The sequence below is a fragment of the Microchirus variegatus genome (genome assembly GCF_963457635.1).
Source record: "Microchirus variegatus genome assembly, chromosome: 2".
Taxonomy (NCBI): Eukaryota; Metazoa; Chordata; class Actinopteri; order Pleuronectiformes; family Soleidae; genus Microchirus; species Microchirus variegatus.
In genome coordinates this window covers 38382001-38402180 of record NC_139803.1, presented here as the reverse complement: position 1 = coordinate 38402180, position 20180 = coordinate 38382001, and the positions used below count along the sequence as shown (strand labels likewise).

The window sequence follows — 20180 nt, the reverse complement described above, 5'->3', positions numbered from 1 at the left end:
GATTAAAGATTTGTAAAGATGTGTTGGGTAATTTGTTCAGAGAGGGTATAAGTGCGTTGTCACCTTTGATGAATTGGGGTGCATTCTATTTGTGTAGCCCAGTGCATTATGTGCATACATATTGAGCACAACACTTTTCTTCACTTATTCTGCCGCACCTTTAATATGCATAGCGATTATTAACTCTGCCTTCATGCATGTTAACTATAATCTAATTATAATTCGTCTTATTATCGTTTAGGATGTAATGAATTTTATGTCCTTTGCTTTGGAATGATCTTTGCACATCAAGGTGAGCTTATTTTCCGGAGAAACAAACAAAAACACAGCATCGAGTGTAGCCTGCAAAGAAGAAACGCCTGTTAAAGGAGAGAAGGAAGACGAGACAAAAACTGGAAAAAGAAAGAGAGAGAGAGTTAAATAAAGCAGCAGAGTTAAGGTCAAACAGAGGCACCACTCCATATGCGGTGGCCCTGGGTTTACGGAGACAGTGTTTACCTGGCGCAGGTTGCGGGTGACGCGCACATCGTGCCAGGCATTGTCGTTGAACTTGCCATTGACAGGCTCCACCAGGGCCTCGAAGGCCCCCGAGCCCAGGTTGATGACGAGCCAAACGGCGCCGCTCTTCAGGGAAAGGTTCACGTAGTCGGCCGACTTCCCCGTGTGCAGCATGAGTCCGTTGCGCTGCAGCGTGCGGAAGGAGAGCGTGATCTCGTCGGTGCTGCTCTGGATCGGCGTCGTCGACAGGTCGTAGCAGAAGAACTCGTTGCCCTTGAAGGTGGCCACCGACTCCTCCTTACCTGGAGGAACAAAATAACAGATAAGAAAGAAAAGGTTACGCCAGTATTATAGATGGTCAGTTGACGCATACTAACTCCCAAATAAACATCATTTTAAATGCATATATTGCATTGTTTGGCCTGTTTTTGGACATTGAGACAAAGACTCAAACAAAAGTTATTTTAAATAATGTTTATACTGTTCGTATTTCAAATTTAACACGCACAAGCTGGTGTTCATATACAACTAGTGTTGTTTCTCAATATAACCTTTTGTTTTTCTTCATTTTAAATTGTTAATACACTATTTTAACATGCAGTAAATTGTAAATAACTGCCAGATATTGAAAGTTATTCTGGAAAAATGGGTAAAAACACTTCTCTTCTGGCACTTTTATGGTTTAAATAAGCAAGAAAGTCCAGACTAGGGGGCAAAATTGATCAAATGCACATTATAAATTACATTATTATTAAATTTTGATATCTCAAGTCTATCTGAGGCAGTTTTACTATCTTAAAATAAATAATAATATCGTAAATACCCTAATATAACAGATGAAACACCTTCGCGATAGAATGATTTATGTGCAACATAATTAGTTTGTCAGAGCAGAGCAAACAGGTCGGTCAGAATAAGATTTGAGCGGGGAAAAAATAGCAGGAAAACAACAAATCTACAGAGAAAAAGGAAGGAAGGAATGAGAATGTGTTGACAACTCTGCTAATGCCTGTCAGTCTGTCTGCAATCTAAACACATGAGCAGCTCCCACTGCAGCGAGCGCCGTGCACACACACACACACACACACACACACACACACACACACACACACACACACACACACACACACACACACACACACACACACACACACACACACACACACACACACACACACAACCAGTCAAAACAGCCAGTTTGTACAACAGACACATGCGAAGCTGCTGGGGTCTAACGGCAGCAGGGGGAGGACACCATGTGCATCTGTCAGGAACTTAAACACCTGTTGCAACACTCGCAAGACTGACGCGTCAAAGTGTGGATGCAAAAGTAAACGAGGAAAGACATTTTGGATTTCATTCTAACAGGATATATTGCTTCCTGTGGTTAATCATTAAAAACCAGCACTGAAAATCCCCAGGACTCAAATGATCAGTTTCTGTGGCATTGGCCAAAGCAGTGATGCACACAGTGACATGATCTCTCAAATAACTCTTCCCCCGTCTGCCGGTGATACAAATCAACTGGTTCCCCCAACATGAGCCATGATCAAAGTGCTACTCCACTTCCTGGGTTCACCCCCCCCCCCTCGTCTCTTCTTCCCCCAGGGAGGACTGAGTTTGAGGAATCAGCCTCAGTTAATGAGGTTTAGGGCCGAGGCATGAGGAAAAGTGGGTGGCAGAGATGCTCCTGTATGGGTGAATCTTCAGATCGAGGTTTTTCCTGAAGTTCCATTACAGCAAAATCACTCAGTGCATTTCCTCGAAGGGGGGGCGGTCCTGTGGCAGACTGATTGAAAGCCAAATCCCATGAGGGATCGACTTTGCCACAGGAGCAATCTCAGGTGAGTGTCGATAGACAACAGTGTGTCTATTTGACAGCTATGGACTGTGCTTGTCAAATTAACAATTTTTATTAATACCAATTTAAAGAATAACTGCTGCACGGGACATTATGAAAGTGGCATCCTAACTGCTAACATTAACATGGACGATGGAGCTCTCTTTCAAACATTTGCAGGGAGGAATAAAAGGGGAAGTGAAGGACAAATGGCAGCTAATTAATAAAGCAATTTTGGCTAAAATAAAAAAATAAATAATTGAGCTATCTCAATTGAAGTGTGACTCAAAAAAAAGCACCAAAGGAGAGAGCAAGAGATGCAGGGGGGGAAAAAAATGTCATTAAGAAAAACAAAACGAAGTAAATCCCCAGGAGCAGCCTCGTGGCGGTGTCTGTCTTGCTGATGCTAGAAGAATAAAAAGCACAGCAAATGGACCACAGCAACCATTTTCAATTATGCATTAAAGCTGGACCCCCTTCCAAAGAGCGGGCTTTTAACAGTAAGCAACAAACAGCTTGCGGTTGCTTCCGCTAGCTCGGTGAGAAAAATGGAACACGGAGAGACACGAGCTGCATAAAGTACACGCAAAATATTGTTCTGTTTGTGTTACGATTAATGAGCGGAAGGTTGAGATAGAGCTGTGTGAAAGGGCAGGACAAGACTGGACACAACACTGACACACACTCATACACTTAGGGTTCAGTAATCCTCTACATGTCCTGTATGCTCCCAGAAGCTGGTGATCGTCCTCCATACAGTAAAGCACTGAGCACTGTCTTCCTTTAGGAGGAGTGAAGAAGAAGATCACTTCAATCTCGGGCACAAAAACTAATACAAAAACTCCTCTGAGACCACTTCATCCCCGCGTGAATATGTGCTTGTCGCAATACATGCCTTTCTCTTTTTTAAAAGTCCTGTACATCTCTATCTCATCATTTCACTCACAGAGGTGCCCACTCGTGTGACACACACACACACACACTCAACGTACACACTTTTCACTCAGATCAAATAGCTTTACATAAAAGCCCGTGAGCCCAACACTGAAACCAGAGGTAAGAAAAGACACACAAGCACAAAGCGGAGACCAAAGTGCTGTCAAGGTCTCAATTAACCTCGACGCAGGCCCTGACTACATTACAGCAACGACTCAATTGAAATTTAGCCACTCATAATGGCGTCTTTATTATTAACTAAATGTCACGTTCCTCTGGTGGTTGATATCGCTGAGACGACTGAATGGACCGTTTCGTCGTCAAAAGGTCCTTCGGGGGTCGAAAGTGATACAAACCTGCGCGCAAGGCGAAGCAATCTTACCAACATGAGAAAGCAAAACGAGACAGAAAAAGCCAGCATTCATTCTCCTTTTACTCCTTTTTTCTCTCTTTATCGGGTTGATACGTAAAGTGGTTTGGGGATTTACATCAAACTTGAAATTGATGTGTAACTCCCATACCGACATCCATCCATCCATTATCTACCTCTTTATCCTACATTGGAGGGTTGCGGGGGGTGTTGTGCAGCTGACATAGGGCAGTAGGCGGGGTACACCCTGGACAGATCACCAGTCCATCGCAGGGCCACATATAGAGACAAACACTCACACTCTCAGACCTACGGTCAATTTAAAGTAATTTTTGGACTGTGGGAGGAAGCCGAAGAACCCGGAGAAAACCCACACACACACGGGGAGAAAGTGCAAAAAGTTCCTTGTTCCAACCGGGTCTCGAACCCAGGGAACCGGGGTCTTCTTGCTGCAAAGGCAAGAAGGTTTCAACCTACGTGTGCAGACGAGGGCATTAACGAAAAAGCCGATGCGTCTACGTCGTGTGAGGCCCTTGGAGTGGGTACGATGTGGGAACACTGTCCTACATGTTTTATATGCTGTCCTGCTCCAACACACATGTACTTGGCTATACATATTGATGCCGTATGCCACGATCTTACCAGCACCAACAACAGAGTATTATGCTGCAGATTCCTGACTGTTTTTGAGGCAGGTGTCAATTCTCCATGTGACGGGGGGGGGGGGGGAGGACGAGCAGAGGTAGAGGATGGAATTCCACCCAAAGTGTAATCAAAGCCCCCGGACATGGATCATCACACCCACTCCAAACCCACTCACACATACACGACTCACGCACTGCACTGGCAAGGCGGCTATGTAGCTTCACTTGAGAAAATCAGCCCCGGGATGTGTAAACAAGTATGTAATCTCACTTCTCTGCAAACCGCAGTGAACACTGATCTATGGATATTTATTACACGTGTCCCTAGTCGTGGAAGAACACAACAACATCATCATCGACGGTGATAAAAAAGTCTGGAGAACAAAAAAAATAAAAAATACAGTCTGCGCTCCTCCTCGAGTAGCATTGTCGAGTCTTTGGTTGACATCACAGTAATAAAAGTGCAGTGCAGCATGTGTTATTAGATTGGATTTGGCTCCGACTAAGGCAGGGAACAGGTTTAATAAGATGAGCTGCATGAATGGCTACATCCAAACTTGTGTGGTGCATTAGTCAACGCAAAAATGAAGCCTAACACGCAGCTTTTATGACGATTGGATTACATATTGGCAGTTAGGTGCTATTAGTAAGGAGGAAAGAAAGAAAGAAAAAAAAAAAAGGAGAATTGTGTGCGTGTGCTTTTGAAAATATGCAAAATCCATTTGTCACATCGCATTACCTCGGCGCTCTCACTGTGTCACGCGCGCACACTGCACACATACAGTCGCACTCTATTAGCTTCCCGACGAGCGCCGCCGCCGCCACCGTCTGCCCCACAGAGACAGTGTCCGACAGCTTTGGAGAAACAGTGAGATAAGAGGAGCGGTAGGACGCGTGGGGGCCGTGTGAACGCTTTGATGCTGCTTCATAACGTCGACGTGGGATTGCTGGGGTCCACACACACAGAGGCGCAGTGTCCTGCTGTGGCTACAAGGCACAGGCAAAGTCCTGTGAACTGCTGGGGATGAAAATTCAATGTTTTTGTCATAAAAGGCAGGACGACGCCACTCTTTACTCTTAGGCGGTGATTAAGACCACCGAGACGCAATAAATGCCTCATATCTGCAGCTGTTTCGGGGAAGCAAAGAGAAAAGTGAGGATAGATTAATGAGCAGGAATGATAGAAAAAGCTAATTTCTGTAGGATGGAAAGAAGTAAATGAGTTCCAGAGGATGAGGTGGTGTCGAGATTTGAGCTCCGGTGTCAGAGAGTGGCGGGTGAGACGGAGCAGGGGACAGACCCGCTGAGGTGGGATGATTGATGGACTGTTCAGATGTCCACGGCCCCTCCCTCTTTGACTTTTCATGGATCTTACCTTCCTGGTCTCCCTCTCATACATACAGTAAATCTAAACTGTCAGTTGTCCTTAACTCAAACAAATGTGGTATTTTAGGACAGTGAATCACTCCCATGAGTAAAAGCCAGATGCTCAAAACCAATGGTTTAGTTTAGCTGTGTATCACGAGACTGTGGCAGCTATTACTACTACTAGATTTTGTCGATTTTTTGCATCAAATTGTGATTCTGTAATTCAAACTTAAGGGACCCTTGTAACTACCAGGGTTGTGAACCAGCAACCCTCCAGTTACAACTCTTAGAAATAAGTTTTCCAAAAGCGTTCTTCTACAAGGGCTGAGATTCTACCTGGAACCATTTTGTTTTTCAAGGGTTCTTGGTAACACTAATGGTTCCAGTAAGAACCATTTTGATCCAGAGAACCATTTGAAACCCCTTTCCTGAATAAAGGGTTCTAAAAGGGTTCTTGGTAACACTAAGGGGAACCAAAAAGGGTTCTCCTATGTGGACAAGCAGAAGAACCTTATATGGTTCTACTAAGCACTTTTATTTCTAAGAGTGTACAAGCCCTTCACATGGTCATCCAACATTTGGAACAGAAACACTTGCTTTGTTTTTTTTTTTTACAGAATTAGAACATCTTGAATGTTGACTTTTGCTGTTGCCATGGCAACAATTAAAGGATCTTAGGAGCTTTAGCTAAACACTAAAATGACCCTTAATTGATTCATTTGACTAATGAGAAACAGTCAAACATGACAATCTTTTATCAAATAAATCAGTGGTATAATTATATGTCCGACTAACAAATTGGACGATTTAATTATGATGCTGATCCTCAGTTGAGATGTATTATTAAACGATACAGTCCAGTTTGAGTAAATTCTCTAGTTTATGGAGGAATAATATATTAGCCGAGAAAATGGACAAACCAACACAGTGCACCACAAGATGATTCCACGCTGTACTGTAGAAAATGATTGATTTCTTTGTGTTCTGACCCTGATGTCCCAACAATCACACGGGTGACCAAACTCTTCCGGATGCATCATCTCGATAAACACATTGGTCATTTTGTGAATACACTAATGAATCTCTGAAACATTGCTCTCATTACCATTTTTCCTCTCCACTCCCCGTCCTCTGCACCAGCAGGTGATTACTGTATGTATCGATCCACAGACTGATTGGTTATCCCGTAATGAAGGAGCTATAATGTGCTGTCTTGTCTCGCCCAACTCATTTGCTGAAGGCCAACGTTCTTTGTCCCACTGATGATGCTCCCCAAACTTTAACAAATCTGCTTGTTAAGACACAGTGAATGAGTGACCAGGCCATTTACAGTGCTTCTTTTGTAGCCGAGTTGTCAATATTGAGCGCAGTGAGGTAATATAATGATGACAACACTCACTCTAATCGTCTCTGTCGCTTCTTTTTATGACCCTTTAAATGTTTGACTGACTAAAAAGTTGACTGTCACGACTGCGCGGCGAAATTTCATGAACCTGTACATTGTGTATGTCTCTAAAATTCTAATTACTCACTTGACTTTATTAGTAAAGTCACATCTGCAACGTTTCCGCAGACTTTTATCTAACCTATGACTAAGTGTGCTGGTGGAGATTTACATTTCAAAAGCCCTTGGCATACAGACACTTGATTAGACTTTTTTTTTTTTTGGTCTTCTACCTTTAAATGTAGCTGCAGGTTATATTTTAAGAGCACACCGTTCGTTTTAATTTAATCCCTTGTGCCTTTGCTTTGATTGACAGTATTTGAAGGTCGCAGTGTGTGCAGGTGGTGAAGAAGAAGAAGAAGAAGAAGCAGAAGAAGAAAAAGAGATAGAAACACGTTTTTTTCTGTAAGGAAAGAATCCAGCATGATTTGCATACTAAATCTGTTCTGTAGCGATCCAGTGCTACTGTAAAGGTCCTGGTTTACTTCCTGTAGTATCTGGACGCTGGGAATAGGACGCATACCGACCAAAGAAGAAGAGAACGATGCTACAGCTTCATCGGACACGTCTGGTTCGAGCGGCTCACAGCTGAAAGGTCAGCCGGTTCGAGGGTTGCCAGGTCGAGGCTCGGATGACTGTCCTTGGCGACCAATGCTCCTGTTGTCGAAATGTTTATTTCTGCTTGGGCTTAATACGCCAATACTCCAATAATCGGTGCTGTGGTTTGAGTTACACGTTCTTCAAGATGAATTAAGGTATAGTAAAGGGTAGGGATTGAATAGCCTGTTGCCTTGAAACAATGCGTTTTGTAAGCTCAATATCACATGCTATGAAAAAGCAGCTTTGTGGCCACACAACACAGATTTGTCCCATTTTCAGATTGTTTTTCCTGATTTGTCTTTTTGTGATTTCTTTTCTCTGCCACAGTGGACCTCTTGGCAGATGACTATTATCACAGAGGACGGCTGTTGAGTCTCTCGAAGGTTCCACCTGGAACCCTAGTGTTACCAAGGACCATTTTAAAACCCTTTATTCAGGAAAGGGGTTTTAAAGGGTTCTCTGGATCAAAATGGTTCTTACTGGAACCATAAGTGTTACCAAGAACCCTTGAAAAACCAATGGCTCCAGGTAGAACCTCAGCCCTTGTAGAAGAACACTTTTGGAAGCCTTATTTCTAAGAGTGTAGGTGACTGAATGTGTTCTCTTTCATGGCAGGGCGTCTTAGCCCCACACACCACAAAAGAGGCAAAGTACACATTAAGTACACACAACTTGAGCCAGGATAAACTCATCTTCGCCATCATCAAAACGCACTTACTTACACACATGCACGCACACACACACACACTTAAAAATCAAAATGACATGTAGTGTTAACTGTTAGCTCCTGCCAAGTGCAACATTATTAAGCATGGAACCAATGTTGTAAACAAGAAATAGGACTTGCAGTTCCCTTCTCCAGCCATTTTCTGCTACATTGATCTGGCTAATGCTCATATTCCTTTTTTTTTTCCCCTCAATGACATGCAACAATCCATGAGAAATACAGGTATGGATTTCTTTTTTTTTCTTTTCTTCCAATGGCTCCAGTGAGCATTGCTTGGACTTGGCTCATTAACTTGATATTGGAGTGTAGTGAAAATATCTCAAAAAAACTATTTGCATGTTTGGACAAAGACTCAATTACAAAAGCCTAATGCAAAAAATAGTATTGGTGGAAAAAAATAGATTAGAGTTGAATTAAGAGCCTAAAGAGAAACATGCATTATATTCAAGGAAATACACGCTTATTTACTGTCAATTAAGCAGAGGGAGAGAACAACACAGTATTGTTTCTGCCTGTATGTCACTGAAGACGTATTCATTCTAAATTGATTTACTTATGATATTTATATCATAACTGAATGACGTTATGTCATTTTGACACAAAAAAACAATTGCCTCCAATATGGCAGTGCACACCACCAGACACAATGGCCTTTATGTGGAGCAGATCAATGTTTACGTTCCTCTCAGTGCATTAAGAGATGCTGCTAATATGACAGTGCCATTTGTTAGAAAGGTGCACACAGGATGTTCATCCCACAAAGGTCATCGCTGGGTGGTGAAAAGAGGACAGTGGCTCCCAAACTAGAAGGGGTCCTTTCAGCAATGATTATTTTATAAAATCTTTGAAAAAGTGGTTAAATTTGAAGTAAAATATGACCAGTGAAGGGATAATGACCAACAGCAGATGCAACAAACATGTCATAAAGGAAACATTCATGTATAATAGGTCTTTGGCCATGTCATTCTGGGGTCAGGTGTTGACAAGTTTGCTATTCCATTACTTTTGGAGTTAAAATGAAACATGAAAAACCACAACATCTCACCCTCTCCTGTCTGTGTTATCACTCTCACTTTGGACAAATGCAAGTCCATTTAATACCACCGTTGAGAGAGCACATTTAAGTGTTAATGAAACATTCAGTGAGCTGAGGAGGAGTTTTAATGAGTGAAAACTTGTTGCTGAAGGCGTTTGACCTCCTGAACCCACGGCTCTGAATAACGACCCACATCACAGGGTTGTTTGCAAACAGATGAGACAAGGGACCGAGATAAATGGGAGTGTGTATCTGACAACTTTTAAACTAATGAAGGAGTACAGGTGGCAGGTCAAAACACTAGTGAAACACACATTAGGGCTACCTGCCAACAAACTAAATATGTTCTGCCAACAACTTACGCTCATTTATTACAAAAATAAAATTCTAATGAAGCCCCGAAGTACAATTAAACTTAATGAGTGACTAAGCGTTGGTAGAAATAAATAAAAACACATGCAAATAGACAGCTTTTTCAGACTCGGACTTGGTAAGACTCGATATTTATCACTGACATTTGAAGGTGAGTGTGAAATGATCAATAAACAAAAAAAAGTAGGAGCTTAAATTGGATGAATCTTCTGATGTATTTGGAAAGCCTTTAGCTTAATTCTAACCTTTCTCTCTGGAGGCTTTTCAATGATGGATGTAGCAGCATGAATCAGCCCATATGGCATGACGTGAGATAGAGGCGCGGGGCTGTGGAGATAACTGCTTCCCAATATTAGATTGATCTCTTTTTTTCTTTCTTTTTTTTAATCCAACTGAGTTAATGCAAGAAGAAAAAAAATCCATTAAGAGCTACTTTGAGAGGCGTGTTTAGTGTGACCGTCATGTTGTCTAATGTACGTGGTTGGGGTTAGTGCGTGATGAAATCATCAATTTCCGTCCAGATGTAAACGACTGATGGGACTCATTCATCTTATGCATGAACAGAAGCAGATGTGCGCTGTGGACGTGATTGCAGTTAGTCAGGGACTTGGGAAAAAAAAGCTGAGTTACCACTAACTCACACCTGAGCTAGTAGTTTTTAAAAAAAATCCTGCTTACGCATGCACAGAATTGGCTTTTCTGCTTTGTATGCTTCTTTTTCAGGCTTAGGTCAAACCAAAACACTCATATAACATCTTATAACTTAACTGTTGGTGTTTTTTCTGCACTTAGATTCTAATCATACTGTAAAATGTTCACAAATTCTTATACCACATCTGCAAAGGACGGGACAGAGAATGTTTCTGTACAGAACAACTGCAAAATGACACCGCTCCAAATCAAAGTAATGACACCCTTTTACAGAAGGGGCTACTTGAAGGCTAAATGTAGCCAATAAATCCAGAAAGAACATGAAGAAAACTTCGGTGAGTTACTCAGTAAAATGCATGAGTCTCACACTCAGAAATAGATCTGCTGTTGCGTCTGACAGCTGCTGGTTCTGAATTATTGAGGTTCCCTGTGTGTAGTGGGAAACTACGTGGAGTAGATCCACCTCTGTCTCTCCACCTGAGCTTTCATGGACTAAAACATACAAACCACGACTATTAAGGCGAGCCAGTTTTCTTCAGAACCAACACTGCACTAACAGCATTTAATAATGTTAAATTTTACCAGAGCAATCGTTCTGAAACATATGCACCAAAGATGTCTCCCAAACTGGACGATCAACATTATTATAAATTTAGCTGGGGCCAGACATTTCCTGCAGACCAGTAAGCAGCAGGTGAGGACACATTTAAAAAAAAAGAACTAGCAATACAGTTATTTTTTGTCCTTCGTACACCTCAAAGTGCTTTTAAAAGTGCACAATATTAGCGGTAACTATTTAAAATAAAACAATAAATGCGTTTGTCTATCGCATGCAAGTGCATGCAATCAAAATATTAGCATTTGTTTTCTCTTTGAAATAAACAAAAGAGTAAACAACTTGTCATATACGACCCACAAACATCTCACAGTGCCTTTAACAGAACAAACAATCTAGAAAACAAAAATCTATCCATTTTAATTGGTAGAACACACATCAAATATGCTCTAAGTTGTCGTCATATGACCACGGAAGCTTTAATTTATCTTGACTAGTTTCAATTTGGATGCTACCATCTGAGACTTTTTTTTTTTTTTTTGAATGTTTATTCAAGCATTTTCTTTCACTTTAATTGAGGTCACATTTTACCCGCAACCTTTTTTCCACACCATACTGTAAACGTCATGCTGTGAGTTCACTTTCTTACAGCACAGAACTAATAAGGCATTACATTCTGACTAAAGAGACTCGACTATTAAGAAAAAATATTCTGCAGGGATGTGACAAGGATGAAAAACAGATAAATAAATAAATAAACACATAAATAAAGCATAATATAGTGAACTCTCCCCATGTGTTGCAGGGGAGAGTTCACTATATATCCAATACTGTAAAACAACACTTTTATACTGTTGTTAACTAGTTAATACAGGTTAAAATGGATTATTTTACCAGAGCTACTCCTTGTATTATTGCACAGTCATGCAGCCATGGCGATGTATAGGACACAAACACACACACAAACACGCCTTGGTCTCCTTAATCAACAGATAAGTTGTGTTGTTGTTAGTTGATGCCACAGTGGCTATTGACAGAGAACTAGCAGTATGGGTGATAGGTTGTTTGTCTAATAACCAAGGCTGCATTTCAATTTCACATCTCACTGAACAGCCTGCTTAGCCATATTGCTTAGCCTGGTGTTGTATGATATGACAACACAGGCTTAGCAAAGAGGCTGTGTGTTTGTGCGCAGCTCAGGATGATAATAACAAAACAAAAAGAGAGAGAGAGAGAGAGAGCTGCACGTCACCCCTCATAGTTTATAGTGATGACTTCAGCTGTTTGAGCCAACCGTGGAACAGGTTTGAACACGGGAGACTTTTGTTGAAATAAACACACACACACACAAATACATCTACCCCCCACTTGGTCCCATTATATTAGTGCAGCTTGAAAGTGACTTTCCCTTTATACTCGTCCCTTTAGGCCTTTTCTGTGTGACACATACTGACATCACTCTACGTCTCTCGTCTAATGAAAGACTTTAATTCCTCCTGCTACTCCAGCAGCTCTTTGTTTCTCTCCTGTGTCTCACACAAAGACTCAATTTCCTTTTGCACCCACACTTGCCGTTTCATTCTGTCTCAATTACAACAAAGTTCTTGGAGCTAATACTGCGCGTGTCATGTCTGTGTTTTAAGAAAAAAATTTGAGCAAGTAGCCATCAAGTGTTTGCAGACCACGCAGCATTCACACACAGAACTCATGTTTCCATGACTGTGCGACTGTGGAAGAGAATTGTGCCAGTGGAAGAAGCAGGACCCTCTCTCTATCTCACTCCCTAAATCTGCACCACCTCGGGCACCTTCTTATCTCCAGTCTGCTTGAGCACATCTGCTGATTTGTGCTTTAGATGTCCACTGAGACAGACACAACACGATCACGACAGCCTTTCTTTTTAGAGCTGCTACTTTCTTAGAGGGAAAATGTGCAATATACAAACATCGCTAACTCTGTAACGTCATTTGTCGTCTCTTGCAGAAAATCGTGACACTTTCTCTCTGTAGCAATCACTGCAGCCTCTTCCTCTCCTGTTGTGTTGCCTCTCCCCCTTCCCGTCTTCCTTCCCAGTGGTCATCATTTGCCTTGGATTTAAGGACACATCCTCAGAAGGCAGTGAGTTAATTAGACGCTGGGCCCTATCTGTCCCACACACACACACATACACACTTCCTCTCTAAAGTAATGTGGGTACGTGGGTGTTTATCTGCACGCGTGTTGTCGTGCGCATGTGTTTCCAAAGGCCCACGGGTGTTCGAAGATTGTCTTTCGGAGCGAATAATTCTCCAACAGCAGACTGTTGTTTTCATTGACAAAGACGCTACTTTCCTTGCATTAAGAGGGCAGCCTCATCACAACCTTGTCAAAGCGTGAGAGACATGACTCCACCGCGACTCTTACGTCAATGTCACAACTTTTTACGCGGCAGACATGTGAAATGTTGCCCTGAAGGCACGGAGAGCTAACCTTGAATAAAGAACTAAGCAGATAAGGTTTTGCCGAGCACCACAGGGTTTATTGTGACTCTGGCCCTTACTCACAGTGAGGGGAAACATGACAGCCTACTGCTGTGTGCAGGAAATGTGCTTGTGATATTTGTGGCTCAGAAATCGGCTGCTTATTCCCCCAAAAAATCAACAGTATCCTGTCTTATAAAGATTGGAAAGTGTTCAATTGTACAACTCTCTGAAAAAAGTGTCAATGATTAAAGTCTTCTTCCACAAAATCAAGAGTACACCACCAACTGGAGTCAGGACTTTAAAAAACGAAAGGAGCTTGCCCTGTTGGACACACAATGCTTGCGTACGTTGAGGCGTTGACAAGATTATATTTGTCTTAACATGACAAAAAACAGCACTAATGGGAGGAAATACAAAACCTTTGACACATAATTTACAAATGCAGTGATGAATTAAGTGAATTGGTTTATTGCTAATTACACTATTTGATGCCTTAATTATAGTATAATAGTATTACTTATTAAGTATAAGTTGATGGTCAGGAATATTTGATCATTTGCTTGATTATAATATGATAATATTGGTTATAGAATATGTAAAAAGAAAAAAAATGTGTGCGATAGTTTTGTCCTTATAATAAAATGAAGCTATAGACGATTATGGTTACTCCCTCATGGATCGTGGATTACAGGAGTCTTGACAGAAATGAAATGTTAACAGAGAAAAATACAATTTCAAAGGCATGATGCAGACAGAGACAAAGGCATACTGTACATCGACAACTCTTAGTTATCTCATCTAAAACCAAACTCCCAGCATCAAAGCCAGACATGTTTCCATCACTTTTGCCGTTTTCCCCCCCTGCCTTCTTTCATCTCCAGCGCATCCTTCTTTAACCACCCGTATCTCATGTCAATCATATTTCATTAATATTTTAATACTAGGCATCCCTATCTCGGTGCCTCGCCTGCTGCTGCTCCCTCTCTCTTGCTCTCTGTTTCTCTTTCTCCCTCCCTCCTCCTCCTCTGCTCCACTTGCCCATTCTGCAAAATGATCCAAAGGAGCTCTGACACCAATAATTAAAGAGTTATTGAAATTACCATTGACTGGCCCTCTTGTTGCTGCCGAGTGCCAGAAAAGATCCTCTGCTTTGATCGTCTAAGCTTTCCCTACATTCTATTAAACTCTGCTCTTGCAAATAACTCTGTTGCGCAGATAAACCCACACTCGCAGAGCCCCGACGCGGCACAACTAGCACACACACGGAAACATAACACCACGATGCTATGAAAATTAAAAAATAAGGCTGCCCCTTTTGTAATTAAAAGATTAAAACTTAGTATTAATTTAAACCTGCTGCCAAGTTCCAACTGTAGTTTCTACATGAACATTAACATCACTGTGTACATGTTTTCACTGATGGTGATGTACAAAAGGCGTCAAAATAGGAAACACGTCTCGAAGCATGACATCTCAAATCATCCTCCATTTTATTCCCACACCAGCCTCCTTCCATCCTCGCCCTCTCCTCCCTCTCTCCATATCCAGGAAGACTGATGTCTCTTCTCCAGAGTGAGCCGCCCCTCCCCTTTCCTCGCCCCGAACGCAAGATTGCCTGTGTTTTCTGAATCCCGACAAGCTGTTTCCCTTTTTCAGCCCTGCAACCTTTCCTCAACTGCCCTCACTTCCTCCCTCTCATTTTTTCCCCCCCTCTCCGCTGTCAAAGCCCATTCTCTCCCTCCTTCAGCAGCTGTGTGGAGCAGAGGCCCACTGTGCCAAGTGCCATTTGATTAGCCTCTTTCTGGCAGCCACAATAAATGCACAGACATTTTCCTCCCTTCCCTCCGTCCATTTCTCTCGCTTGCTTTTCATCAACTGTGCTGAGGATGCATCATCATTACCATCATCAAAACTGTCGTCCCTCTTACGGCGCATGTCTTTTTGCATTCTCTACATCATCTCTGGCTTTATTTTTTTATTTATATTTTTCTTGGTCACAACTCACAATTCCCCCATGACTCCCAGCCCCAGATGCCAGAAAAACACACACACACACACACATCCTTCCATCTCTCTGACAGTTTTGTACTTATTTTCCTGTGCACCTTACTTCCCTTTTCACTCAATAATTTGCTCCTTTTTACTTCTTGCAATGAACATTATTGTCAGAAGACTCTTTTAAATCCAATATTATCGCTGTTCATCTTCAGTGAAAAATCTGACTGAGCTGACAATCAGTGGCTTCCACCCCACTTGTGTTGATTCCTATTGGCTGCATCGTTACCGGCATGTTATCCTATGAAATGAACAAGTTAGTTTTCCAGTGTCAACCATAGACTGTTGATTTCAAGCAGGCGCGTAATCCCACGAGAGCGATATAACACTTTCATAACAAAGTAAGCAAAGCAGCTTATTTAGATTACGTTTTTTTAAAAAGCACAGCATGAAGAAGCAGGTGTGGGAGCAGATGACAAGCGGATGGAAGCTGCCGTATATGCTGTCATACCGGCAAGTTCAGCCGCCGCCTAATACAAAGGCAAGTAGGTTAAGTAGGTGGACAAATAATAGGCTACGGCAGAGATAGTGTATTTATTATAGTGTTTATAGGTGACAGGGTTCTCGATCCTCAAGTCCTGTCATCTAAAAAATGTCCCTGCTAAGTTTTGTCGTGCTTTGTTTTGCTGCGCCTTATTTATTTATCACCTACATTACACTACCTTACATTAACCCCGTCGATCTGTTATGCCGAGTGGTTAAATAAATGAAAGAAGACAGACTCTTGAAAAGATGTATTTTCGTTTTGGGTCGTTGCTTTTGTGTCGTAGTCGAAAGAGAAAAAAACGTCGAGTTCCAGGTCTCTGTCCACTTCAGCACCATGGACAGCGAGCGACACAAGACGCAAAATGTGCATTATCTCCAGGCAGAGACACCCATTTCAGACTAGAGCCTTTAAATTTTGCCCAGTCCACAATCTCAATCCTGGCATCCCCTATGGTATAGTAGCAAAAACTGGAAATCGGCACCTGACCACAATTATTCGTCACTATGCAACCAAGTGAGCTGTGAGATCACATGATATTTCATAAGATAATGGCAGAACAAGAAGAGCTGGAGATGGAAGAAAAGGGAAAAGAAGAGCTGTTGAACAGATGAGAAGAGGATGAGAATGGAAGATGGGACCATAGTCATGGTCACCACAGGAGCAGTTTTAACAGTGTGTCAAACAGCACTGACTTTTATATGTGAGCAGTTTATTGGTCAAACTAAATATAAACTGTAATGACTGATGCTTGATGATGGCGATGATGATGATGGGGAAACAGATGCAAATTATTTGGAGAGTAAATGGTAAATCATCTACAACACAATTATTTACGCTGTTTACATCATTCGCTCACTGCTGTCAGGAGCAATTTAGGGTTCAGTATCAAGCCCAAGGACAAATCGGTGAGCAGACTGGACGAGTCACGGATTGCATACAATTTCTGCTGTCGTTTTCTTTGACTAAAACTTTCATATTGTTCGGTATATTGGTGAATATTGGATATATTTGTTTTTTTTTTCTTCCTCTGTCTCCCTTTGTCAGAGCACATTCATACATCATACATGTCAATCAAGCACCTGACACTCAGTGCTTTTGACGTGGCTGACTGGTAGGGCAGCTTTAGGAACAAGATATGAGCGTGGGAGGCCGAGTCAGTAAGCAACACACGCACACGCACGCACGCACGCACGCACGCACACACGCACGCACACACACACACACACACACACAATGTCATTTCTCCCCTGCAGGTTCAGAAAATCTCTTCGAAAACACTCACAAGCAAAAACCCTATATACTCGATTGTCAATGTTGGCCTGTATACAAGCTTGGCTGAAATAAATGATTCTAACCTGTTTGCTGACATACATTATAGACTCATTAAAACATGATCAGTCATGATGGGAGGTATTAAGAGCCACCTGCTGTCAGGCATTAAATAGAGGAAATAGAGACATTTCCTTTGTCTGTATTTTCAGAAAGAGCATTAGGGCCACATTAAAGAGGAATTGAAAGAAAGACAAAAACAATAAAACAATTAATTCTGAGGGGAAAAAAAGTCAGGAAAAAGTACCCTGATATTAAAGTCAGAAAGAGTACCATAATCCTGAGAATAATTTAAGAATTCTGAGATTAAAGGTGCAGAATTCATTCTGTTTTCTTTTTTTTTCATTCTTTCATATTTATTTTTTTTGCTTTTATGTGGCTCTAATACCTTTCCATAGAATTTGGTTTTGTGTCTGCAAACTATAAAAATAGCCATTCTCAATAAACAGCCCACTCGAACAGGAATTCAGAATTTAAACACTGAATATCCACAAATCAGTCACTTACAGATTACTTTGAAGTTGTCCTGTATAAAATGTTATGTAATTTATTGTAGGAATAAGTACAAACTCACATGCTGCATCATTAGAGGAGCATAACAATCACTGAGGTCACCTCAGATATTAGAAAAGAAAGTTGCTAGTTGAAGAAACAGTAGTAAATGTAAACAGCTACTTCCTGACAGTGTTCTCTCACACTAACCTACCACTGAGCTGAATGTCTGGCCGAACCCGACACCACACACACACACTGGCATATTCTCATCTGTCCACTCTGGCATGACCGTGTTACTGCCAACTCTCAGAGACAAATGCTTTCAGATACACAATGCAAAAATCACCACCTGCCATCAGCAGCGTTAACCCAACGTGCACGTGCTCTCTCCTCTGCACCACGAGTCAGATGCTGGAACACAAAGACCACAATGCTACAAGATCTGCTACACAATTTGTGTAATGTTACAACAATTTATGCCAATATATGCAAAAAAAAGCCTTTCACAGCTGTACACTTGTTTAATTTTGTTGTCCAAAATTTGATTAGAGAGTCCTGGCCACTCAATATTTCTCATAGTGTGATGTGTTTGTGGGCATGTTAGCCAGTAATGACAGCTAATTCACATACAGATGATATTCCAAACATATTCCACCAATTCTTCCAGCAGCAAAGCTGAAATTTGCCTGCATGCTTGCAGAATTCCGCCATGTGGGACGCCTTCAGCTCTGAGACAACACAAAGTGGGAGCTGGTAGCCATTTAAAAAAGGATACACCATCCATTTATCAAAGCAGGGCCGCACCTTTTTTATATTCACCAGTGACAACCAAACTAGAAATCAATGCGTCTGGGGCAGCGCAGGAGCCTGGTGCATTAATGCGGAATCAATAGCTAATGTCACAGTCATTTTTCCTCATTCACCGACCGATACAATCCAGGAGGAAGGTGAGAGCAACGGTGGGGGAGTGACCAAGGGTCAGTGGGCTGAATGAGGAAGGAGACTTGAGAGGGCACGCTGAGATACAGAGTTTAAAATAAAAAGAAATCTAGTTTCATTGACTCTGAGAGATCAGATGTCAAATATGTCCTTACTGTGCCTTTGGTGCGTCCACACGTGTACTTCAAGCTTGCGATCGGATATTGTGAACCGTAATGTGCCCTGATCCTTTTTCATGCAGTTGCATCATCTGACATTAGTCCAACTGTGACACTCTGTGAGGTCAAAGACACTTGGAAAGTGAAATTCTCCCACAGCGATGTCTTGATTTCATAAAGAGAGCAAACCAAATCATCACAAAAGCAAAAATTAAGTTGACACAAATGCGCACATTTCCCAGTCCCTCCAAGTTGAGGCATCCCATAAAAACCCAACACTGTAATAATCCTCCAGTGCTTAAATATTTATGGGCTCACACCTACAATCTCCCACCCCTCCTTTATTATTTGTCAGGCAGAAATAATTTAGCCTCAGAAAGTCGACTACACAGATACATTTATTCAGAAAATTATAGGGGAGCTGCTCATCATTGGTTATTGCTCCCAATACACAGCCACCCCCGGTCTAAATAAGGTAAACAAAAATCTTCAGAGTCTATGGAATTGTAAATAAACTGGTGTTGTGGCAGGCACACGGCTCTTCACTGTGATTGCTAGGGAGGGGAAAAGACATATACTTCTGGACAGAATATGCCACTGAGCTTTGAATACGGGGAAACTGTTAAATCTGCCGCCTCTGCCAAGCAGGAAACATACAATCTGAAAGCCTTGTGCAGTTTAAAAGGCTGTTGTTGTTGTTTTTTAGTCAGCATACGAGTCGAACATAGTTTTGGGGAGACAAACAAACAAGTGTCCCCTGTGTCTGCATTTTTCTTCCATGAGATTCTAAATATTAGTATAACAAGAACTTTTTGACGTGTAATAGTAGTAGCTTTCTCAGGTTCATGTCCATGTCAGTGCATAAATTCTTTCACTTAGGAATAGTAACAAAATATATGGCCTCAACAGTTTTATTTTTTGGTAACCATCTCTTTGGGGTACCAGAGTAATGGTACGGTACGATACGGGTTGAGTTAGACCCACGACAGTCAGCTGATTGGACGACAGTAAAGCATCACTCCCTTGCGACCGCTGTTTCTTCATACAAAGCTGAACATCTTGTTGAAACAGCTACAAACAGAGCAGAAAAACTGAGCCGTGCTGTACCAAACTGTACCATTGTAGGAGCCAATAGTGAGTCAATTTAGTCTAGGGTTTGTTAATGATTAGTGCAGGATTACAGTGTAATATGTGAACAATTAAAGTAGTTAAC

The 20180-nt window shown here is 41.7% G+C and overlaps 1 protein-coding gene across 1 annotated transcript in view; it reads right to left on the bottom strand.

Annotated features, from left to right (window-relative positions):
- nrxn2b (neurexin 2b) overlaps window positions 1-20180 on the bottom strand; it is a gene marked incomplete at its 3' end in the record, with an annotated part of 516377 nt that overhangs the window by 339747 nt on the left and 156450 nt on the right. The window contains exon 4 of the mRNA XM_083910752.1: window positions 499-800. Coding sequence (XP_083766878.1) covers window positions 499-800 — 302 coding nt within the window. The remainder of the gene's footprint in view (window positions 1-498; window positions 801-20180) is intronic.